Below are 20,434 nucleotides of genomic sequence, written 5' to 3' on the forward strand. Positions count from 1 at the left end.
GCCTGGCTTGTGCTGAGGCTGTGCCAGACCCATGGGCACAGAGGCCCCTCTTCCCCCCTGCCCCTGGAACCTACTTGATGGTTTTCTTCTCACTGCGGCCTCGGCTGGAGTCTGGAGTCCCCACAGTCTCCAGGGAAGTCTTGTAACGCTTACCCTGCAGAGAGGAGAGGATCGGGGGGTCAGGGGTGGAAGGGAGACCCCCCTGCAACAGAGGATGGGGATGGGAGTGACCGGGGCTGCAGCTCCATCACCTGGAGGGGTTGAATCACAGAAGGTTTGGGATGAAGGGAGCTTAAAGCTCATCCAGCTCCAACCCCTTCCACTGGAGCAGGGTGCTCCAAGCCCCTGTGTCCTTGAGCACTGCCAGAGATGGGGCAGCCACAGCTTCTCTGGGCACCCTGTGCCAGCGCCTCAGCACCCTCACAGAGAAGAGCTTCTGCCTAAGAGCTCAGCTCAGTCTCCCCTCGGGCAGGTTCAAGCCATTCCCCTTGGCCTGTGCCTACAGGCCCTTGTCCCAAGCCCCTCTCCAGGTTTCCTGCATTCCCTTTAGGCACTGGAGCTGCTCTAAGGTCTCCCCTTCAGGAGCCTTCTCTTGTCCAGGCTGCCCCAGCCCAGCTCTCTCAGCCTGGCTCCAGAGCAGAGCTGCTCCATTGCAGCATCCCCATGGCCTCCTCTGGCCTCGCTCCATCAGCTCCAGGTCCCTCCTGTGTTGGGGCGAGTTTGATTTTGCCCTTTCCCCTTACAGCTCCCCAGTCGCTGGGCTCCATCCCATTGATCCAGGCAGGAAAACTCCTGATACTTTCATCCCTTGGTCCATTGGAGCCAGCAGAGGCACCAGGGAGATGCTGACCTGGTGGCCTGGTTTCAGCTGTAACACTTATTTATTCTCATTCCTAGCATCTGGTGCAGTGCTGGGTTTAGTGTGAGAACGATGCTGATAACACACTGATGCTTTAGCTGTGGCTCAGTAGCTCTTACCCTGACCAAGGACTGCTCAGTCTCATGCTGGCCAGTGAGGAAGGGCACAGGAAGCCAGGATAGAGCAGAGACAGCACCCCTGACCTATATCCAAAGGGGTATTCCATACCATTCCATACATCAAACCCAGAATAGAGACTGGGGGGAGTCACCGATCGCTGCTTGGGTCAGGCTGGGTACCAATAAGTGGGTGCTGAGCAATTGTATTGGATGTCACTTGTGTTTATTGGTTTCTTTCCTTTCCCCTTTTAGTTTTAGTGTTATTTCCCTTATCATTGTTATTAGTAGTGTTATATTATACTTTAGATAGTAATATCTTCTTATCTCAACCCATGGGATTGATTTGATTCATCCTTTGATTCTCCTCCCCATCCCAGTGTGATGCTGAGTTACCGCTGGGTCTAAACCACAACCCCTGTTGGTCACTGTCCCTAAGGGCACAGGACAGCAGCAGCCCCCTCTTGGGGACCCTTCCATGGCCCCACTAAGGGAGGAGCTGGCAATTTTAGCCTTAATGAACCTGCATTAATTGAGTTTCACCTTCCCCAGCGCTAGGGAAGAGCTGAACCGCGATAACGGAGCTGGAGCTTGCTCCTAACTGGGGCTGGAAACCAGGGCACTTTGCTGTGGTTTCCAATGCAGGTTGAGCACAAGCCCCCATCCAGGGAGGGCAGGAGCACAGTTAATGCCAGGTAGCAAACAATGAGGAGTGGGATGGGAGCTGCTGCTGGGGCAGGAGGGGGATGTGGCCTGTGAGCATCCTTCCTGCAGGAGCCAGTGCAGGGGTGGTGGATCTCCTTGGATGGCTATGGGCCAGTCCTGCTTGGATCTGCAGGGATATTGGACCTCATTGGGTGCCTATGGGCTCATCCTGCCTGGATCTGCAGGGATATTGGACCTCCTTGGATACCCATGAGCTAATTCTGCAGGGATCTGAAGGGATACCCAACCTCCTTCGATGACCATGGGCTGTTTCTGATGGGATCTACAGGGATGTTGGATCTCCTTGGATGACTATGGGCTAATCCTGCCTGGATCTGCAGGGATATTGGACCTCCTTGGGTGTCTATGGGCTCATCCTGCCTGGATCTGCAGGGATATTGGACCTCCTTGGATGCCTATGGGCTCATCCTGCCTGGATCTGCAGGGATATTGGACCTCCTTGGATGCCTATGGGCTAATCCTGCCTGGATCTGCAGGGATATTGGACCTCCTTGGATGCCTATGGGCTCATCCTGCCTGGATCTGCAGGGATATTGGACCTCCTTGGATGCCTATGGGCTCATCCTGCCTGGATCTGCAGGGATATTGGACCTCCTTGGATGCCTATGGGCTCATCCTGCCTGGATCTGCAGGGATATTGGACCTCCTTGGATGCCTATGGGCTAATCCTGCCTGGATCTGCAGGGATATTGGACCTCCTTGGATGCCTATGGGCTCATTTTGCCTAGATCTGCAGGGATATTGGACCTCCTTGGGTGTCTATGGGCTCATCCTGCCTGGATCTGCAGGGATATTGGACCTCCTTGGATGCCTATGGGCTCATCCTGCCTGGATCTGCAGGGATATTGGACCTCCTTGGATGCCTATGGGCTAATCCTGCCTGAATCATTACGGATACCCATGGGCTAATCCTGCCCAATTGGACCTCCTTGGATGCCTATGGGCTAACCCTGCTGGGATCATCACGGATACCCAACCTCTTTGGATGCTCATGGGTGAATCCTGGTGGGATCTGCGGGGATGCAGGACCTCCTTGGATGCCCATGGACCATCATGGAAGGAACCAGCACTATGCTGAGCATTGTCCCCAGCCGGGCACAGCCCAGGGCTCATGAGGACACAGCTGCTGGCCCCTGCTCTCCCAGTACAAGCCAACTGGGGCCAGTCACTCAGCGGGTTTGGCCGTGGCTCCCAAGCAGCCATTCCAGCTCCATCGAGGGCCTCTCCATTCCCAGCCTGAATGTCTTCCCAGCCAATTTATCCTTCTTTGTTCCTCTGCCAGCTTCTTCCTTTGATACAACCGGCCCTTCTCCTCCTGGTCCTCAAGCCTCCATCACATCCCTCTCCGGGTGGTACCAGCCAGGCCCGCAAGCTCCTTCCCATCCACTCCCCACTGCTCCCATATCCACAGCCAAACCCCATCTCCTATTCCCAAGGGATCCCTGCCTTCCCACTCATTACGGGCATCTCAGAGGCTATCACCACCACAGCACTTGACCCAGATTTGAATCTGATGGTGAAGGAAACATGGCCAAGAACCAGATCCTGGTCCACGGAGAGGAGGAGGAAGGATGCAGAGCAGGAGGAAGCTCCGGCTCAAGCCAAAACCCCCTTTAGCCCCAATGGGGCTCGAAATGGGGTGCCCTGTGAGTGCTGTAGAGCTGATGTATGGGGCACAGCAATGGCAGAGCTGCCTTATGGCACCCAGCAGTGCCAGACACTGGCTGGCCACCTTCCCATGGGGCTCTTCCAGGCAGGAGCGTGCCCAGCAGGACAGGGGCCAGCTTCCTGCTCATCACAAATATATCTATATCTCTATCTATGTATTTGGAAACTTCCCTTTATGCTGCACAAACGGTTTTGCCCAAACATTAAATTATCACATCCCCTAAAGAGCACAAGAGGAGCTGCAGCCAGCGCCCGACACAAAGCGCTCTCGGCGCCTTGCCTTTATCTGATGGCATCAGTGTGGGCATTGCCCCCCATCCAGTGGGACCCCCATACCCAGGGCGAGGAGAAGGGCTCCCCCCACCCATCCATCACGGGACACTCACCAGTTTGCGCTGGCACCACTGGCAGATCCCACAGAGGACGATGGTGACGCTAAGGCTGACGGTGATGATGGCTGAGACGAGGAGGACATCGCGGGAAGGAGCCCCTATGGGGAAGCAAAGCAGAGCTAGGGCTTAGTGAGGGGATAGGGGATGGGGTGGGCACCCAGGGGTGTCCCCAGTGTGGGCAAGCAGCACCCAATGGGAGCTGCACAAGAGCAGGGAGGGTGAACACAGGGAATGTGGTACCCAGGCTCCAACCCCATCAGGAGACACTGGCACCGTGGGGCCCTCCATGGGCTCCAGGTTCCCAATGGGGTGCGTGCAGTGGGGCAGAGCTCCAGGAGCTCAGGTTGGAGCAGAGCAAAGGCTTTAATCCCTGCTGGCCCCCCTGGGAGCACGGGCATGTCCAGTAAAGGTCACAGCATCACACGTGCCTCCCGCAGCACCGCTGCTCTTGTGTTCATTGCTCTTCCCCTTCATAGTCACCGTCTCTTCTTCTTCTTGCCCTCTCTCTTCCCCTTTCCCCTTTCTTTTCCTAATGCTCATCCCTTCCCCATCCTTTCACCTTCATCCTCTTCCCATTTTCCTTCCTTTTCCCCACCTCTTCTTCTTCCCTTTCCCCTTTCCCACCCCCTTCTCCTTCCTAATCACCAACTCCTCTGCTTGCCCATCCCTTCCCTATTTCCTTTCCCCTTTCCATTCCTCTCTCCTTCCTTATAACCATCTCTTCCCCATCCCTATCCCTTCACCTTCCCAATCTTCTTCCCCACCTTTCCCCTCCCCTTTTCCCTCTCTCCTTTCCCTTTCTCTACTCCTTCCCCTTCCTAATGATGCATGCTTCCCCTTGCCCATCCATTTCCCTTTCATTTCCCTCTTTTTCTTCCTCATGCTCATCCCTTCCCCACCAAATCCCCATCCTTTTCCCTTCTTCATCCTCTTCCCCTTTTCCTTCCCAATCCTCACCTCTTCCCCTTTCCCATCCTCTCCAGACAAGCCACCCCCACTCCCCTTGCAGCACCCATTCTCTTTCCATCAGAGCCCCACAGCCACCTCACCACAGGGGTTCCCTCTTTGGATCAACCAAACCCCATAAATTCACCCCAAACTGTGCACTGTGGGCACTTCACAGTGGCAGGAGCTGCCTCCTGACCCAGCCTGGCCTTGGAGACAACCCTGAGGACCCCAAAAGTGAGGATGGACCCTTCTGCTGTGCCAGCATCACCCCGTTTGTGTGTATGGGGATGGGTACGGGTTAACGCAGGTATCTCCCACCCACCCTGCTTCTGTCCTGCACCCAACCACCCCCTACCAGCCCCAATACTGGGTGTCCCCATCATCATGCTGCCAGCAAGCAGGGTGGCCCTGGCACCATAAGAACACGGACCCAATATCACTTAGGAGGGTCCAGTGCATCTCCCATCCCACCCTAACCCTTTTCCCATGCAGGACCCCCTGTATAGCATCCCCCCATGCAGCTCAGCATCCCGGGATGGGGAAGCCCATTGCTGGAGCAGTGGGATGCAGTGGGGCTGGATCAGTGTGCCTGGAGCGGTGCTGCCCTCTAAATATTAAACACTAATAGTTAATAATTAATTCACCCGCAGCCCTTGTTATTGTAATGAAATTTGCCAATGGCTCAGAGGCTGCCGTGAGTCAGAGCATCCCCATTCGGGGCTCAGGCATCCCCTGGGCACATGGTGGGGTCCTGGTTCTATGCCATAGGGAGCAAAGGGGATGGAGGCAATAAAGGGGATGGAGCTTTATAACAGCACATAGATGCTGAGCGGGGTGAAGGGGTTAGAGGGAGGTGAAAGGGCTTGGGGGTCCTGGACCACTCCATTGCTCCATCACTGGTACACGTGCTCCCTGCATCCAAACCAAGCACGGGGCCCCTCCATCCCTCCTGGGTCACGAGGAGCCTGTGTATAAAGCTCACTTAGCAACTGTTGCCTAGGAGGGAATTTGGGACCAGCCCTTAATTTCAAACATTTATAAAGCCCAGCTACATCAGCTGATGTGGGGATAAAGAAGACATTGGGGTAGAGCCCCCCCCCCCCTCCGGGGATACTTGGGTCGTGGTGGGGAGAGAACCCAACCAGTGCAGCCCATGGGCTAAATGGGCAGCCTGGTGTGGTTAAGAATTGGGGTGAGCCCTCCTCTAACCCCCCGCACCCCCAAAACGTGTCTCCCCACAGCCCTGATGCCTGCTTGGGGACACTGTGGTATATGGCGAGCAGGGCGACCTGCTTGGATGCTGTGTGAGAGGGGAGAGCGGCTTTGAGAGATGCAGGGTCAAGTTCATCCTCAATAATCAGGCATGAGGGAAATCATGGAATCAGAAACCATGGAATGGTTTGGGATGAAGGGAGCTTAAAGCTCCTCCAGCTCCATCCCCAACCCCTTCCACTGGAGCAGCTTGCTCCAAGCCCCTGTGTCCTTGAGCACTGCCAGGGATGGGGCAGCCACAGCTTCTCTGGGCACCCTGTGCCAGCGCCTCAGCACCCTCACAGGGCACAACATCTCCCTTATATCAAAGAGGAAAGGACAGAGGTGCTGCCATGGCACAGAGGAGGGATTACCCTGCTTAGGAGGGAGAAATCCAGCACCAAGGGGCTTGGGGAGGGATGCTGCTGCTGGTTCCTATGCTGGTACCTGCCCCTGGCCAAACTGAGCTGTCACCACAGCCCCAAGCCTGGCATCGCCCAGTGAACCTGATGATGGGGACCTGCCCGGTGGGCTCCATGCCCCCCAGTGACCACCAGGTTCATCCACACTGGTCCCTATGTATGGAGGCTCCTAACCCTCCCCAGCAGGGAAACAGGTCCCTGTGCTGGCCCTGTCCGCAGGGCTCTGCTGCCCTCAACACCATTGAAAGGACTCATTTTCCAGGCTATTAACACTGGTTAATTAGAGAAGATGAGTGGAGCAGAGCTCCTGGTTTCGCCCCATCCTTGGGTTCTGGCCTGCTACGCTGCATGGGGTCCCCATGATAGCATCCGCAGCTCTGCGCCTGGGATGCTTGGCATAGGGATGCCATGGGGTGGGTGGCTGTGGGACCTCAGCTCCGTGCATTGGGGGGTCCACAGCCCTGTTCTGGGGTCCCTGCATCCACATCCCCCCCTCCCAGTCACACCCACCCTTCACTGGTCCTACCCCATCCAAAAGAGGTGCTCCATGAGCAGGAGACCCCACATCCCCCCTTTGGAGGACATAAAGGTCTCCCTAGGCTGGCAGTGGAGGCTGGGGAAGGAGCCAGCTCAGCCCTGCAGCTCTGTCATCAGTATTCAATGCCACTTGACGGGCTATAATTCCACTTTTACAGCCGGTTATTGATGAGGGGATTACCTGCCTCGTTAGATCCACAGCCCTGCAGTGTGGGGTTTGAGTGGTGCTGCCACAAGAGCAGGGAACAGGGCTCCTGCACTGGGAAAGAGCATCCCTGCGCACAGGGAGAGGGTCTCCATGGACAAATTGATGCCCTTGGATGAGCAGGACACCCCCCAGCACCCATAGGAGTGTGTTGGGAGATGAGGCTGGTGATGGCATCGATGGCATCGTGCCACCGGTGCTTATCCCCCCTAAGCCGCCGCTCCTGCGGGCATGGAATTAGCTGCCTCCGGAGCACGACCGAGCTGTGGCCTTTGTGGTTGAGGAGGAAACACTTCAAAACCTGACCTCAGCACAAGGGAAAGGTGCAGAAATCTGAGAGGGATTTGCATGTCCTTGTGGGGTTTTGGACATCTCGTGGCTTTGAGCATCCCGCTGGCTTTGAGCATCCTGCTGGCTTTGAGCATCCTGCTGGCTTTGAGCATCCCGCTGGCTTTGAGCATCCCGCTGGCTTTGAGCATCCCTCTGGCTTTGAGCATCCCAGTGGTTTTGAGCATCTCGGTAGCCCTATGCACACTGAGCTCTCAAGGATGGACATCCCTCAAGTCCAGCACAGTGAGACCTTGGTGCTCAGTTCCCCCTGATTTCCTTCCCCATGGCATGGATGCTGTATCCCTGTGTCCATCCCTGCATTCAGACTCAATCAACAGCTCCCCCATCACTCCCAGTTCCTCACCATGGACCTGCACCAAAGGCCATGGTCCTGGAGCAGCACTTCCCACCATGGCAATATGGCAACACTGGGAGGACAAAGCACTTGTGAGGGGCATCCAGCTCCTGGCTGCTCTCACAGTCAAAAGGCTCTTGCATGGGATAAAGAGGCTGGAATCTCTTCCATGGAGTGGCAAATGGCCAAGGGCTTTGGATGAGTGGTGGGCACAAGCTGACAGCATCTGCCAGCACCAGCACTGGGGCTGACTTCTCTATAGAGAGGATGGTGCTGGCCATGCTCTCAGGGCCATATTGCTGTGTGCAGAGCCCAAAATACCTGTGTTGAGCATGGCATCTCCCCTGCTGCTGCTCAGTATCCCCATCTCCCCGAGCATCCTCCCATCCTCTTTCCATCTCCATCAATACCCAGTACCCTGGGGGAGGAATCAAAGCGGACGAACCCCCCTCCAGCCCCAGGCACTCTTTGGAAGTGCTGATCAAAGCTCATCCCCACAGCTAGCACGTCAGAGCTCCATGCAGAGCCACGGCACCGTGTGCCAGCCTGCATGCCGCCACCAGGAACACATGTGTGCATGGAGAGGGAATGGGAGAAGGTGCCAAGGGAGCGGTGCAAGCCCACCACCACCAGCACCACCAGCACCACCAGCATCGCATCGTCACGCTGCGAGCTGTGGAGCTGGGGTGGGATGTGACGTGGAGCACAAGTTGGGATGATGATGCTGAGGAAGGGATGGAGTAGGGCTGGAGCAGCTCCCGTATGGAGCCAGGCTGGGAACACTGGAGAGGAGAAGCTGCTTGGAGAGCTCAGAGCAGCTTCCAGTGTCTGAAGGGGGATACAAGGATGATGGAGAGGGACTCTTCATCAGGGACTGGAGCGATAGGACAAGGGGTGATGGGCTCAGACTGAAACAGGGGGGATCCAGATTGGATGTAAGGAAGGATTCTTCCCTATGAGGGTGCTGAGACTCTGGCACAGGGTGCCCAGAGAAGCTGTGGCTGCCCCATCCCTGGCAGTGTTCAAGGACACAGGGGCTTGGAGCAAGCTGCTCCAGTGGAAGGGGTTGGGGTTGGAATGGGATGAGCTTTAAGCTCCCTTCATCCCAACCCATTCCACGACTCTATGGGAACGGGGCTGATCCTGCCCTGCGTGGCATCAACACATCCCCACGTGCTGCTGCGGTGGATGGCCGCGGGGCGGGGAGCGAGGCGACCACGTTGCCACTCCGGGGCTTCCCAGATGCTGTTTGCCTGGCGCCAGGCCATTAATTCCTCCTCTTCTCCTCCTCCCACTCATTTGCTCGATATTTCCCAAACCTCTTATTTTTAGGTTGCAGCTGAAAAGCTGTGAATTTGCAGCTTTCGCTCCGGTGCAGGAGCCCGGGCGCAATGCGGGTGGGAGCCGGGCAGGACCACGGTGGGGCAGGAGAGACCCAAGTGCTCAGCGCAGGCAGATGGACAAGGACCGGGCATGGAGGTGCTGCCAGGATGCAAAACCTCCGAGGGGGGCTGAGCCCTCACCAGCATCCATGGAAACACCACGATGGGCATTTTGGAGCTGAATGTGCCACAAGGCAGAGTTGGTGGCCACAGGGCTGGAGGGATGAGGTGGTTGTGGGGATGCCAGGGGCTGTGTGGCCATAAGATGCTCAATGAAGGATGCTGGTTGTCCCAGTGTCCTGCTGTTGGACAAGCCTCAGAGGAGAGGCCCAGTGCAGTGATGCAGCTCAGCACCCCAGGCATGTCCAGGGCAAAGGGGAAGCAGGCGTCTGTTCTCTATCTGCGCCTCTGTCTGTCTATCCATGTGTCCTCCTCTCCAACACATCCATCAATCTCTCCATCCATCCATCCCTCCATCCCTCGTACACATCTGCTTCTCCATCCAGCCATCTGTCCATCCCCCGGAGCTGTCAATCTGTCTGTCTCTGCCTCCTCCATGCGATGCTGCCTGCCCTGGGGGGCTTTGCCTCCGGACCCGTGCCGTGGTGCTGCCTCCTTTACCAGGGACACCATGGATGGGCCAGATGGTGCCACCCTATGTGGGCATCCCCAGTGCCTACTGCTGGTGATGCCAAGGCCCCAGCACCCAGCAGAAGCATCGTGGTGGGGACAGGGTGACCGTGCCCATGGGCACTGTGTGGGCTGCTGATGTGGACATCTCCCATACACCGCATAGCTCCTGTTCAACCTGTTGCCATGCATGGACATGGCCCTGGTGCCACGGTGAGGGGCACAGTGAGAAACCAGGTTTGATGTAAGGCAGAAGCTCTTTCCTGTGAGGGTGCTGAGGCGCTGGCACAGGGTGCCCAGAGAAGCTGTGGCTGCCCCATCCCTGGCAGTGCTCAAGGACACAGGGGCTTGGAGCAAGCTGCTCCAGTGGAAGGGGTCCCTGAATGATGGACATTGGAACTGGATGAGCTTTAAGCTCCCTTCATCCCAAACCATTCCATGGCCTATGGTGGAGGACGGGATGGGTGTTTTGCCAGTAAAGCCATCAGCTCCCTCATGCAATCAGGTTTCATTTCACGCTGCCTTCATAGAGCAAGCCCCCCACTTACGGTTTGGGTATGATGCAGGGCTGTACATCAGCCTCCCCAAGGCCAGCAGGCACCAATGCAACGTGGTTCACCCTCTTGCCAATGGGATATGCCCACCAGGATGGGCTCAGCCCATGATTCCCTATGGAGAGCCAATCCAGAGCGCCCAGCATCCAGTGTGTGCTCTCCCCACCGCCCGGTCTCGGGGAGAGGATGCTGAGGCCATGTCCATCACCAACCCCCGGTGGTACCCACCAGCATCCCCATTCCCTGCGCTGTCCCAGCCTTCTGGCAGCTCCCAGCACACGGCCCCACGGCAGAGCAGACCCCACGGCAGCCACAAGCAGGAGCTGGCGGTGGAGGGAGGATTTGGCAAGCGCAGGCAGCTCCTTCCCCCGGTGCCGAGCTATTTTTGGCTGAGGATTTCCGGAGAGACGTGTGGCTGCTTTCTCCTCTCCGTGGTCCCCACCGCATCCCTCTTTCCTCACCCCCCCCCCCGCCTCAGGACTTCCTGCCCTCATGTCCAAACCCCATCGGATCTGCATCCATCACCCTCCCTGTTTCAAGCCTCACGATGCTCCGCATCCCTTACGCCTCCTGCTCAGCCTTGCTCCGGGGCATCTGTGCCCTAAGGCATGAGCCCTAAGCCTCACCTCCCGCAGGCAGGGAACGGCGGCGCTCGGCGGCAGCAGGCTCGGAGCAACGGGGATGGGCTCTCGCTCTCTGCCAGCCCGAGCGCCGCCGCGCCGCCACCACCACTTAGCCTTTAGCCCCAGGGTCCTCCATCATTGCCGGGCACTTCGGGTGACAGCGGGAGAGAGGGAAGCACAAAGCCAGAGGCTCCCGAGGGATGGGAATGAGCAGGCTCCGCACGGCCGTACCCAGCCCCGTCGGCCCCTGTTTGCTTCCCCTGCGTGAATGGCCCCACTTGATGCTGCGGCCAAGAAGGTCACCATGAGGGGGAGAAGAGCCCCATAGGGAGATCAGGACAGGGTGCAGCACCCAAAATAAGGGGGGGGGGGGTGATGAGGGGGGAAGAGGAGGGTGGGAGGGAGCAGAGCCCATGGGAAGATGGAGAAACGCAGCTCGGAGGGGAGGAGAGAGGAGGCAGAGGAGGGGAATAAAGGGCAGAGGAAGGCTCCAGATGGGCACAGAGGTGTGGGCAGGTGCCTGGGGGACGCAGGGGCCGGTGGAAACCCTCCTGCAGCCCCTGCTCCTGGGGCTGCATCCTCCAGTGACACACACTGAGCCCCCGGGGCAGCGGGGATGCACACACATGGAGGTGTGGGCACAGCCACCCATCACCGCCCCAATGCCACCAGCATCCCACAGGCTGACTGCACCTCATTATAGGGGGGCCAGAACCACCCCCACAAAGGGCTGTCCCCCCCCCTCTCGGGAGAAGGCTCCTGTCCCTCTGGCACCACCCTGGCTCCATCCCCGTCACCACCACCGCCCGCTTCCCTTTCAAACCTCATTAACTCCCCCCAAGGTGACCCCTCTCCCTCCTGCAGCAGCAGAGGACAGGAGGGGATGGGGTGCTCAGCGCGCACCCCAAAGCGGGCACCCAGCATCCCTGGACCACCACGCTCACACCCACAGCGGGATGCGCTGCTCCGGCACAGCCTGCCCCACTGCTCCCTGTGCCCCCCTCCAGCCCCACACACACACCCCCCTAACCCTCCCTGAGCCCCCCAAGTTGTAACGCAGGGAGCACGGCCCCTGCTCCATGCTTTGGGTGCTGCTTTGCCTTCGCACACGCACGGCGGCTGGCGGCTGCTCTCCGAAGCCCTTCCCCTGCTGAATGCATCTATAATAGATATTGTAGCTGAGCCCCCAGGGGCTGGGGGGGGTGGCAGTGATATTATCTGCATCTGTCTTCATTCCCTGCTCCCCCGCCCTTCCCTGCCAGCCCGAAAAGCCGCGAGATGTGGCGGTGGGAAGCCGCCTCCAGCTCCAATCCTGCTCCTTGGTGTGATGGGGAAGGGGGGGGGGGATATTAAGCAGACCCCCTGCCTGGTTGTGGACCCCCCATCCTTGTCCCTGCAGTCCCCAAGTCATACATGGGGCTATGGGACATGCACTGTGCATCAGCCACCCCACGTGTGATACATGTCTGCTTGGGGGTCACCCCCCTAATGAATGGATATGGGGGGGACACAAGGCAAGGACCCCTGGGAGGGAGAAGGGGAAGAAGACCCCAAGGGGGGTTCTATATGGACACCCCACTGCCGTGCAGGATGTGATGGAGCTGTCACGGTGTGTGGGGGGGGGACGTGAGCGCTGGGGGACAAAGGGACACGGTGAGGCCGTGGGGATGCTCTGGGGATGCAGGCAGGAGCATCCCTCAGGCTCGAGGTGCTGCGGAGAGGCTGGGAGGGAGGAGAACCCCAACCCCATGCAGGATGCGGGTGCCAAGGGGGGGAAGTGGAGCCAGCAGCGCTGAGCCTGCACCGTTCGGGACGTGTGGCTGCAGCAGGTGCCTGGCTCCCAGCCCTCGGCTCTTTGTCTGCCTCCGTTGCTGCCGCGCTTCCCCCCATTCTCCATGCTCCCAACGTCTCCCCGCACATCCCGGCCCCCCGCCTCGCTCCTCAGGGCATTCCAGCTCATTTCCAACCCTGCTCTCGGCTCCTGTCCCAGCCCTGGGGACGTGCTCCCATGGCACAGCCCTCTCCATCGCTCACCCCGAGACAGCGCAGGGGGGGAAAACAAGGCAGCAGCCTGGTTATTGATTCACCACCGGCAGCAGCACGGCTCTGCTCCGGCAGGAATGGAGCCTGGGACACGGGGATGTGGGGCAAGGGGAAGCCAGGGCCCCCCCAGAACCTCTCTGAAGCAGTTGGGGTGCAATCACCTCCATGGAGATGGAGGGCGGGGGGTCTTGCATTAAAGAGGAGAGTGATCCCTGGTGTCCCCGGAGCTGGCGTGGGGGACATTGTCCCTGTGGCACAGAGGGCACCTTTGTCTTCAAACCCAATCTCTGCTCTGCACTCGGCCCATCACGGGATGATGGCCCCATCGGCAGCACAGCCTCCAGCTGGAGGGAGCTGCTTTGGGAAGCACCTCGGCTCCATCCCAATCCCCAGCACCTCTCCCTAACCAAGGCTCCTTCAGGCATCTCCCACCCCACAACTGGACCTGCCATCACCAGCATCACCTCCGAGCTCCACCTCACCCCTGAATCCCCTTCACAAAGCTCAGTGCAGATGGCATCAAAGTGTCCCAAATTTCCCCCTATGGCATCTTCTCCCCCATGAAAAGCATCCAGGGCTGGAGACCACAGTGACACAGAGCAGGGGATGAGGCTGGTGCCACCTCCAGCTGAAGGAGCTGTGCTGGGGCCACCCAAGGCTGCACCGTGGGGTGAACCCCCAGCATCCCCCCCATCCCATGTCCATCACTGGGAGACAGACCCGGGCACCCACCCAGCACCGTGGCCGAGCAGCGGCACAGGAGGAAAAGCGGGAGCAAGGAGGGCAATAGGGAAGGGAGCAGATGGTGTCCCAGCACCAGGCGGGCCCCACCACAGCACCCCACGGCTGCAGGCACCACGGCACAGCCGCGGGCGCTGACGTGGGAAAACTCCCACGTGATGGGAGACCCGGCAGCCGGGAATGGGGGGGATTGGGAATGGGGGGCAAGGGGGTCTGCACCCCCCAAAAGCCCCAGCAGCTCAGGCTCTGCCTTTTAACCTTAAGGGCAGCAGTGGCACAGGCAGCCGGTGATGCTCACAGAGCACCAAGGGACATGGGGCAGGGACAAGGGGGCAGATAAGTTCGGAGAGGGGATAACACCAGTGCAAACCTCAGCCCTGGGAGGGAAGGGCAGCTCTGCCACAAGGCTGCTGCTGGGAACGAGCCGGTGTGCCCACCGTGCCACCAACCCACCCGGTGACCTTGGGCCAAGCTGTGCCCGGCTCACTGAGCATCCCTGCGGGCTCCCAGGGATGGGGTATCCCAGGACCAGGCTGCGATGGGAATGGATGGGAAGGGATGGGAAGGGATGGGAAGGGATGGGAAGGGATGGGAAGGGATGCTCAGCCTGCGGGCAGGAGGAAACTTCCCCTCGAAGGGAGCTCGTGTGGAGCCGCCGGGTCCCGGGGCAGCAGTGCCACCGCCACCGGCCACGGGTGACAACGTGTGGCTGTCCCCAGCGCTGCCCAAACGCGGCATCTCCCGCAGGCCTGGCTCTGCCGAGCACCTGCAGCTCGCTCCAGCCGCTCTCCCTGCATCCGTGCTCGCCCGCTGCCGCGCCGGCACGTCCCCACGCCACCGCAGGACACCGTGTCCTTCTGCTCCTCGGGCCCCGGGACACCGCAGGTGAGGGCTGCCAGGCCCCGGTGAGCCGCACCGCACCGGTGGCAGCATCCCTTCCCCTCCGCACCGGCTGCCGCCAGCTCCGGCAGCCCCAAAACCTTCCCGGTAGCGTCCCAGATTCCCCGGTACGGGGCCGACCGATGCCTTCGGAGCATGAGCTCAGCAAAACCGCACCGGCCAAAGCCCCTTCCCCAGTTGCCCACCACGGCAAGCGGAGGAGGTGCAGCGGGATGGGGCTGGGGGACCCCCACAAGGATGCAGGGGGTGAATGAGGAGGAGCGGGGTGACCACTGGATGCTTGTCCAGGTGCTGGGGGCTCACCCGGGGCTTGCCCCAGGGTTGGGGGCTGCCCTGTAAAGGGGAGAGCTGGCCCCGGGGAGGGGGTGACCCCGGTGGGGGGTGTCCCCGGGATGCTGGGGGGGGGGGGGGGATGTCCAGTGCCACCGGGTCTCCATGGGCTCTGCAGGGCGGTGATTCATCCGACAGTGACTTTGTCCCTAAACTACCGTAACTCCCGACCGGTCACTCCGGCAGAGCCGCAGCCGGGGAGGCGAGGGGGGGAGCCGGGCAGCGGGGGACCGGTCCCAGCGGCGGAGCCGGGGCATGGGAAGCAGCGGGAGGCGAGCCCCGGTGCGTGCGTGAGCGTCCCCCATCCCCTTCTCCCGTTGCGCGGTGCTGGGCGCTGCGCACCACGGGCTCACCTGCGGGGGCAGCCTCCGGGTGCAGGTACATGGCGGCGGGCGGCGGGGCGGCGGCTGCCCGGTTCGGCGGGGCCGCGGCTCATCAGACGGCGGCGGCGGCGGGCGGCGGCAGCGGGGCGGGCGCGGGGGCCGCGGGAGGCGGCGGCGGGGCGGCGGGGACCCGCATGCGGCGGGGACGGGGGGGGGCCCGGTAGCCCCGCGAAGCCCGTGCTGCCCGCCCGCTGCCTGCCTGCCTGCCTGCCTGCGGGGTGTGCGGGTGTGTGCGGGTGTGTGTGTGTGTGTGTGTGTGTGTGCGCCCCGATCGCGCATCCACTTGCTGCTCGCTGCTGGCGGGAGAGGAAACTGCAGCCGCCGGGGAGGGAGGGAGGGAGGGAGGGAGGGATGGGGGGATGAGGGGATGGAGGGAGGGAGGGAGGGGTGGAGGGATGGGGAGAGGGAGGGATGGAGGGAGGGAAGGAGAGAGATGGAGGGATGGATGGAGGGGTGGGTGGATGGATAAAGGGATGGATGAAGGGATGGATGGATGGATGCATGGATGGATGGATGGATGCGTGCATGGATGGATGCATGGAGGGATGGAGGAGTGGATGGATGGATGGCTGGAGGGATGGAGGGGTGGAGGGATGGAGGGACTGAGGGGTGGATGGAGGGCTGGAGGATTGAGGGTGGATGGAGGGATGAAGGGATTTATGGATGGATGAATGGATGGATGGATGGATGGATGGATGGATGGATGGATGGATGGATGGATGGATGGATGGATATAGGGAGGAGACGTCGTTACCGCACACGGAGAAAGGGGAACATGGCCCCGCTACGGCCCCATGCGTGGTCACGGAGCCCTGCACTGGGCACGGAGGGGGTGCCACCCGCGGGGTCACACCCGCACCCGTGAGCACAGATGGGCGCCACTCACGCACACACGGACACGGACTCCCACAGCTCGCACACGCACGGCAGCTGGCACCCGCGGTCCTGCACACGCACATGGCAGCACGGAGCGCGGCACACGCACACGGTGGCACTCCCAGGGAGGTCCAAGCAGAGCGCCCCGTGTCCGTACCCCCCGCAATCCGCGCTGCCACCGCGTCCCGAGCCACCCCTGCGGGACCTCCGTTGCTCCGCTCCGTTTGAATCCAGGCCGGGTCTTCCCAGTGCCGGGGCGCGGCGGCCGTTGCTGGGGCACTGCGGGCGCGGCGGGCGGTGCGGGCGGAGGAAAAACCGGCCTGGATTCCCGGAGCGGGTGCGAGCCGTGCGCTGGCTCCCGTTGTCTCCCCCTCCCAGCACGCAAAGGCAATTTGTGCCCGGGCGTTTATTGCTTGTTCAACGTTTGCTGTTAGAGAGGCAAACAAACGGGAGAGCTGCTCAGGGGTGTGCACATCCACCCCCAGGTTCCCTGGTGCAAGGGAGACCCCGAGACCTGGTACAGGAGGTGCCCCTGGAGGGATGCAGTGGGGCAGGGGAGGATGCTGGTGGGTGAGGATTGGGGGCTCCATCCTCTTTACCCTTTCTGCTGGGGTGAAGGGGTCAGAGACCCACCCCAGCACAGGGCAATGGGGCTGGGATGCTTGCACGGATGGTCCAGGTCTTGTGCGAACCTCAAGGAGCAGAACCCAGAGTGGCCTTTCAGGATGGAGGGGATCAGGTGGAAGCTCTCTGGAGCGATACTGCGCTGGGAAGAGCCAGAAAACCATCACCATGGTGGCTCTTGGGACTAAACCTCGACTTTCCATGCCCCCCGAGCTGGGTTTTGAGCAGGGAACTAAGCAGGGAATATCTCCTCATAATGACGTTTAAAGCCTGCAGAGGCAAACCTGAATCATCAGGGACTGGTTTTAGGCATGGGGCTGAGCTGGAGGGGAGCCTGACCCGGCACCATTGGCTCCCTTGTCTCTGGGGGTGCCAGCACTGCCTGCTGCCTGTTGCAGCGAGGCCGCGTGGGTGATAAGGGACCCAGTCTCGTGCGCCTGACTCACTCTGCAGGCTCCTCATAGCCTGTTCTGGCACGTCACCCACCACGGGGGACCGGGGACTTCTCCCAGCCCCTCGGAGCTGGGCCAGCCCCAACCCATCTCGGGGCTGAGTGCCAGGGAAGCGGGTGCTGGCAGCCGATGTGGCTCGCTGGGGAGCCCATGTGCCAGGCAAACTGCTGCACAGCCACCCGGGGAGAAGCTCTTCCAGCGAGTGGGACCAGTCACCAGCCTGCTCCCAGCACCAGGAGGCTGCGGATGGGCTGGGAAGGAGGCAGCATCCCTCTGCCCTTCTCTTCTCCAGGGCTGGCAGGGCTTTGCTTTGATTTTCCCTGTTCTTCCCCCCCTTCCCTTTGGTGGGAACCTTCTCATTAAACCCTTGGCACAAACCCTCGCTTCTCTCCGCTCGCTTCCCACCCACTCTTCAGCGAGCTCCAAGCTCCCGGTCCCCGCACGCTCAGGCATCCCGGCAGCAGCAGCACCGTAACCTCCCGCTCCCACACAGCCGCTCGCTTCCACCGGGGGCCAAAGTGGGTGTGAATCGCTGCTGACTCACGGCAGAACCGGCGCCGGTGCCTCAACGGGTGCCACACGTGAGGCTCTGACACCAGACGGGCTCCTGCCTTAGCGTCGGCACCCAGGGATGCTCTTCCCGGCCTCGCCGGGTCCTTGTACAGGGAGAGAATCGGTCCCAGCTCAGCTGGGGTTGGTGGGGTGGGTGAGACCCGATTCACACTCGCCCTGCTGTCACCCATCACTCCCTGTCTCCCTGTGGCAGAGATAGGAGCTGGCCCCAGTCCGGTCCTATTGCTCTCCCAACACCTCACCCTGCAAAGCCCTGCACCCCATAACCTCTACCCCTAAAACCTCTGGGCAACTCAGTTCCTTGCCATCCCAAAGCAACTTGCCATTCCAACCCCCTGGACAACCCCAGCTCCTGCTTATCCCAACACTCTGGGTATCCCAAATCCCTGGGCATCCCAAATCCCTGGGCAACTCAATACCTGCCATCCCAGCCCCCTGGACAACCCCAGCTCCTGCTTATCCAAACACCCTGGGTATCCCAAATCCCTGGGCAACTGGGTCCCTGCTATTCCAACCCCATGGGCAACCTCAGCCCTTGCCATCCCAAACTGCTGTGTATCCTGAACCCCTGGGTCACTGCAGCATCTACCACCCCAACCCTCTGGGTATCCCAAATCCCCGGGCAACTGGATCCCTGCCATCCCAAAGCTCTGGGCAACCTCAGCCCTTACTATCCCAACCGCATGGGTAACTGGAGTCCTTGCCATCCCAAACCCCTGGGTATCCTGAACCCCTGGGTAACTGCAGCTCCTGTTGCCCCAACCCTCTGGGTACCCCGAAGCCCTGGGCATCCCAAGTCCAGCCCAGCGTGACCCCCTCCATCCTGACCACAGGGCAAGGGGATGCTCCCATGTCTCCAGCATGGTACTGGGCTGTACCAGGGCAGCACCATGGGCATCCCCAAGGGTTGGCTCAGGGCTTGGCTCCATCTCCCAACCCTGGCTCCCAACCTCACTGGGGTGCCTGGAGCATCCTTCCCAGATCCTTCCTGCAGCACTGGGGACAAGGGAGCTCCTTGGTCCTGAGCTGCATCTCCCCCATGGCCTCCATCTCCACCACCTCAACCCACGCTGCTCTCTGTGGAGGTCCCACACGGGGCTCCTGGGCAAGGGCAGGTTCTGCTGCCAAATTGCAGTGTTCAGTTCACAAGCACTTGGGCTTCCCCGCTGCTCAGAAAGGAGTCATTCCGTTCCTTTCTTTCCCCTTTGCTTCTGTGGATGGGGAGAAAATGGGCATTCCTCATTCTCCCCTCCCACCAAAGGGGGAAGCTTTTCTTCCCTCTTCACAGGAGCCTTTTATACAAATTAATGTCGGGGCTGAGGCCAAGCCTGGGGGAATTTCATCTCCAATGGTGACTTTTCCCAGAGCCTAACAGCAGTAATTACAGGGGGTTAGAAAGCAAACTCCTTCACAGCTCGAACACGAGCAGGCTGTGACCCAGCACTTGTTCCAGCTAATAAAGATGTTAATGAAGCAGCAGCAGCAATGGGGCTCTGCCATTGCTCCTTCTTGTTCTCTCTGCTCATCCTGGTCCTCTGGATGGGGTGGAAGCGGGAGCAGTGGCTTGTGCAAGCAGCGGGGTTGATCCAAGAGGATGCTCATCCCTTCGGTGAGTTCTTGCAGTGTGTAAATGATGCTGATTGACAAGCCTGAGGCTGTGTGTGAGTAAAGCCCCTTGAACATGGGCTGTGGATCCACGGGGAAGGCAACTGGAGACCCGTCCATAGGGACCACAGCAGACCTGTTTATCCTATTCCAGTGCCCTCGGTGACAAGCCATAGTGGGAGGATGCATGGGGATAATGGGCTCGGTGGGGAGTGAATCCCTTGGTGAGTGTTTTAATTACAGAGAGAGCATCCTTTGTGCTGCTTGCTCCAAGCCCCTGTGTCCAACCTGGGATGGGGCAGCCACAGCTTCTCTGGGCACCCTGTGCCAGCGCCTCAGCACCCTCACAGGGAAGAGCTTCTGCCTAAGAGCTCAGCTCAGTCTCCCCTCGGGCAGGTTCAAGCCATTCCCCTTGGCCTGGCCCTACAGGCCCTTGTCCCAAGCCCCTCTCCAGGTTCCCTGCAGCCCCTTTAGGCACTGAATGGCCACCCTGGCTGCTGCTGGTGCAGGCAGGAGGGTTCTCAGCCCATTGGCATCACCAGGATGGATTCAAGCCCAGAGGAAGGCAGGGAACGGCAGCAGATGGAGGCTGAAGGTCACAGCTCGGACTTTGCCCATGGCACCGGGAGCAGCTGCTCTGCAGGTGAGATGGGTGCTGAGGCTGCACCGTGGGCTGGTTCCTCCCCATCCACCCGGAGCCATGGGATGCAGAGAGACCCTATAGAGTCAGTGATGCTCCAGGAGCTGCTGCAGTGGGGTTTGGGCCGGGTCCTGCCCTCCAACACTGTGTAGAGGAGGTGGCTGGTTCAGAGCAGCCACCTTGAATTGATGTTTGTCCTTTCTGGCAGCACAGAGCCAAAAGTGGGGCTGTGCCAGGGTCCTTCTCTATAGATGGACCATTTCCCCTAT

At 60.3% G+C, this 20,434-nt stretch overlaps 1 protein-coding gene across 5 annotated transcripts in view; it reads right to left on the reverse strand.

The window, feature by feature from the left end:
• Nucleotides 1–15,413, reverse strand: part of SYT7 (synaptotagmin 7) — a 33,802-nt gene extending 18,389 nt beyond the window's left edge. For all 5 annotated transcript variants that reach the window (XM_061348473.1, XM_061348472.1, XM_061348471.1 and 2 more), the window contains exons 1-3: nucleotides 15,366–15,413; nucleotides 3,756–3,859; nucleotides 75–154 (exon numbers count right to left, since the gene is read on the reverse strand). In XM_061348473.1, coding sequence (XP_061204457.1) covers nucleotides 75–154; nucleotides 3,756–3,859; nucleotides 15,366–15,396 — 215 coding nt within the window. In that variant the 5' untranslated portion in view covers nucleotides 15,397–15,413. The remainder of the gene's footprint in view (nucleotides 1–74; nucleotides 155–3,755; nucleotides 3,860–15,365) is intronic.
• Nucleotides 15,414–20,434: the final 5,021 nt, after the last annotated feature.

The sequence above is a fragment of the Neopsephotus bourkii genome, unplaced genomic scaffold (assembly GCF_033783945.1).
Source record: "Neopsephotus bourkii isolate Nb327-2 ecotype Australia unplaced genomic scaffold, CSIRO-AGI_Nbou_v1 NB_358, whole genome shotgun sequence".
Taxonomy (NCBI): Eukaryota; Metazoa; Chordata; class Aves; order Psittaciformes; family Psittacidae; genus Neopsephotus; species Neopsephotus bourkii.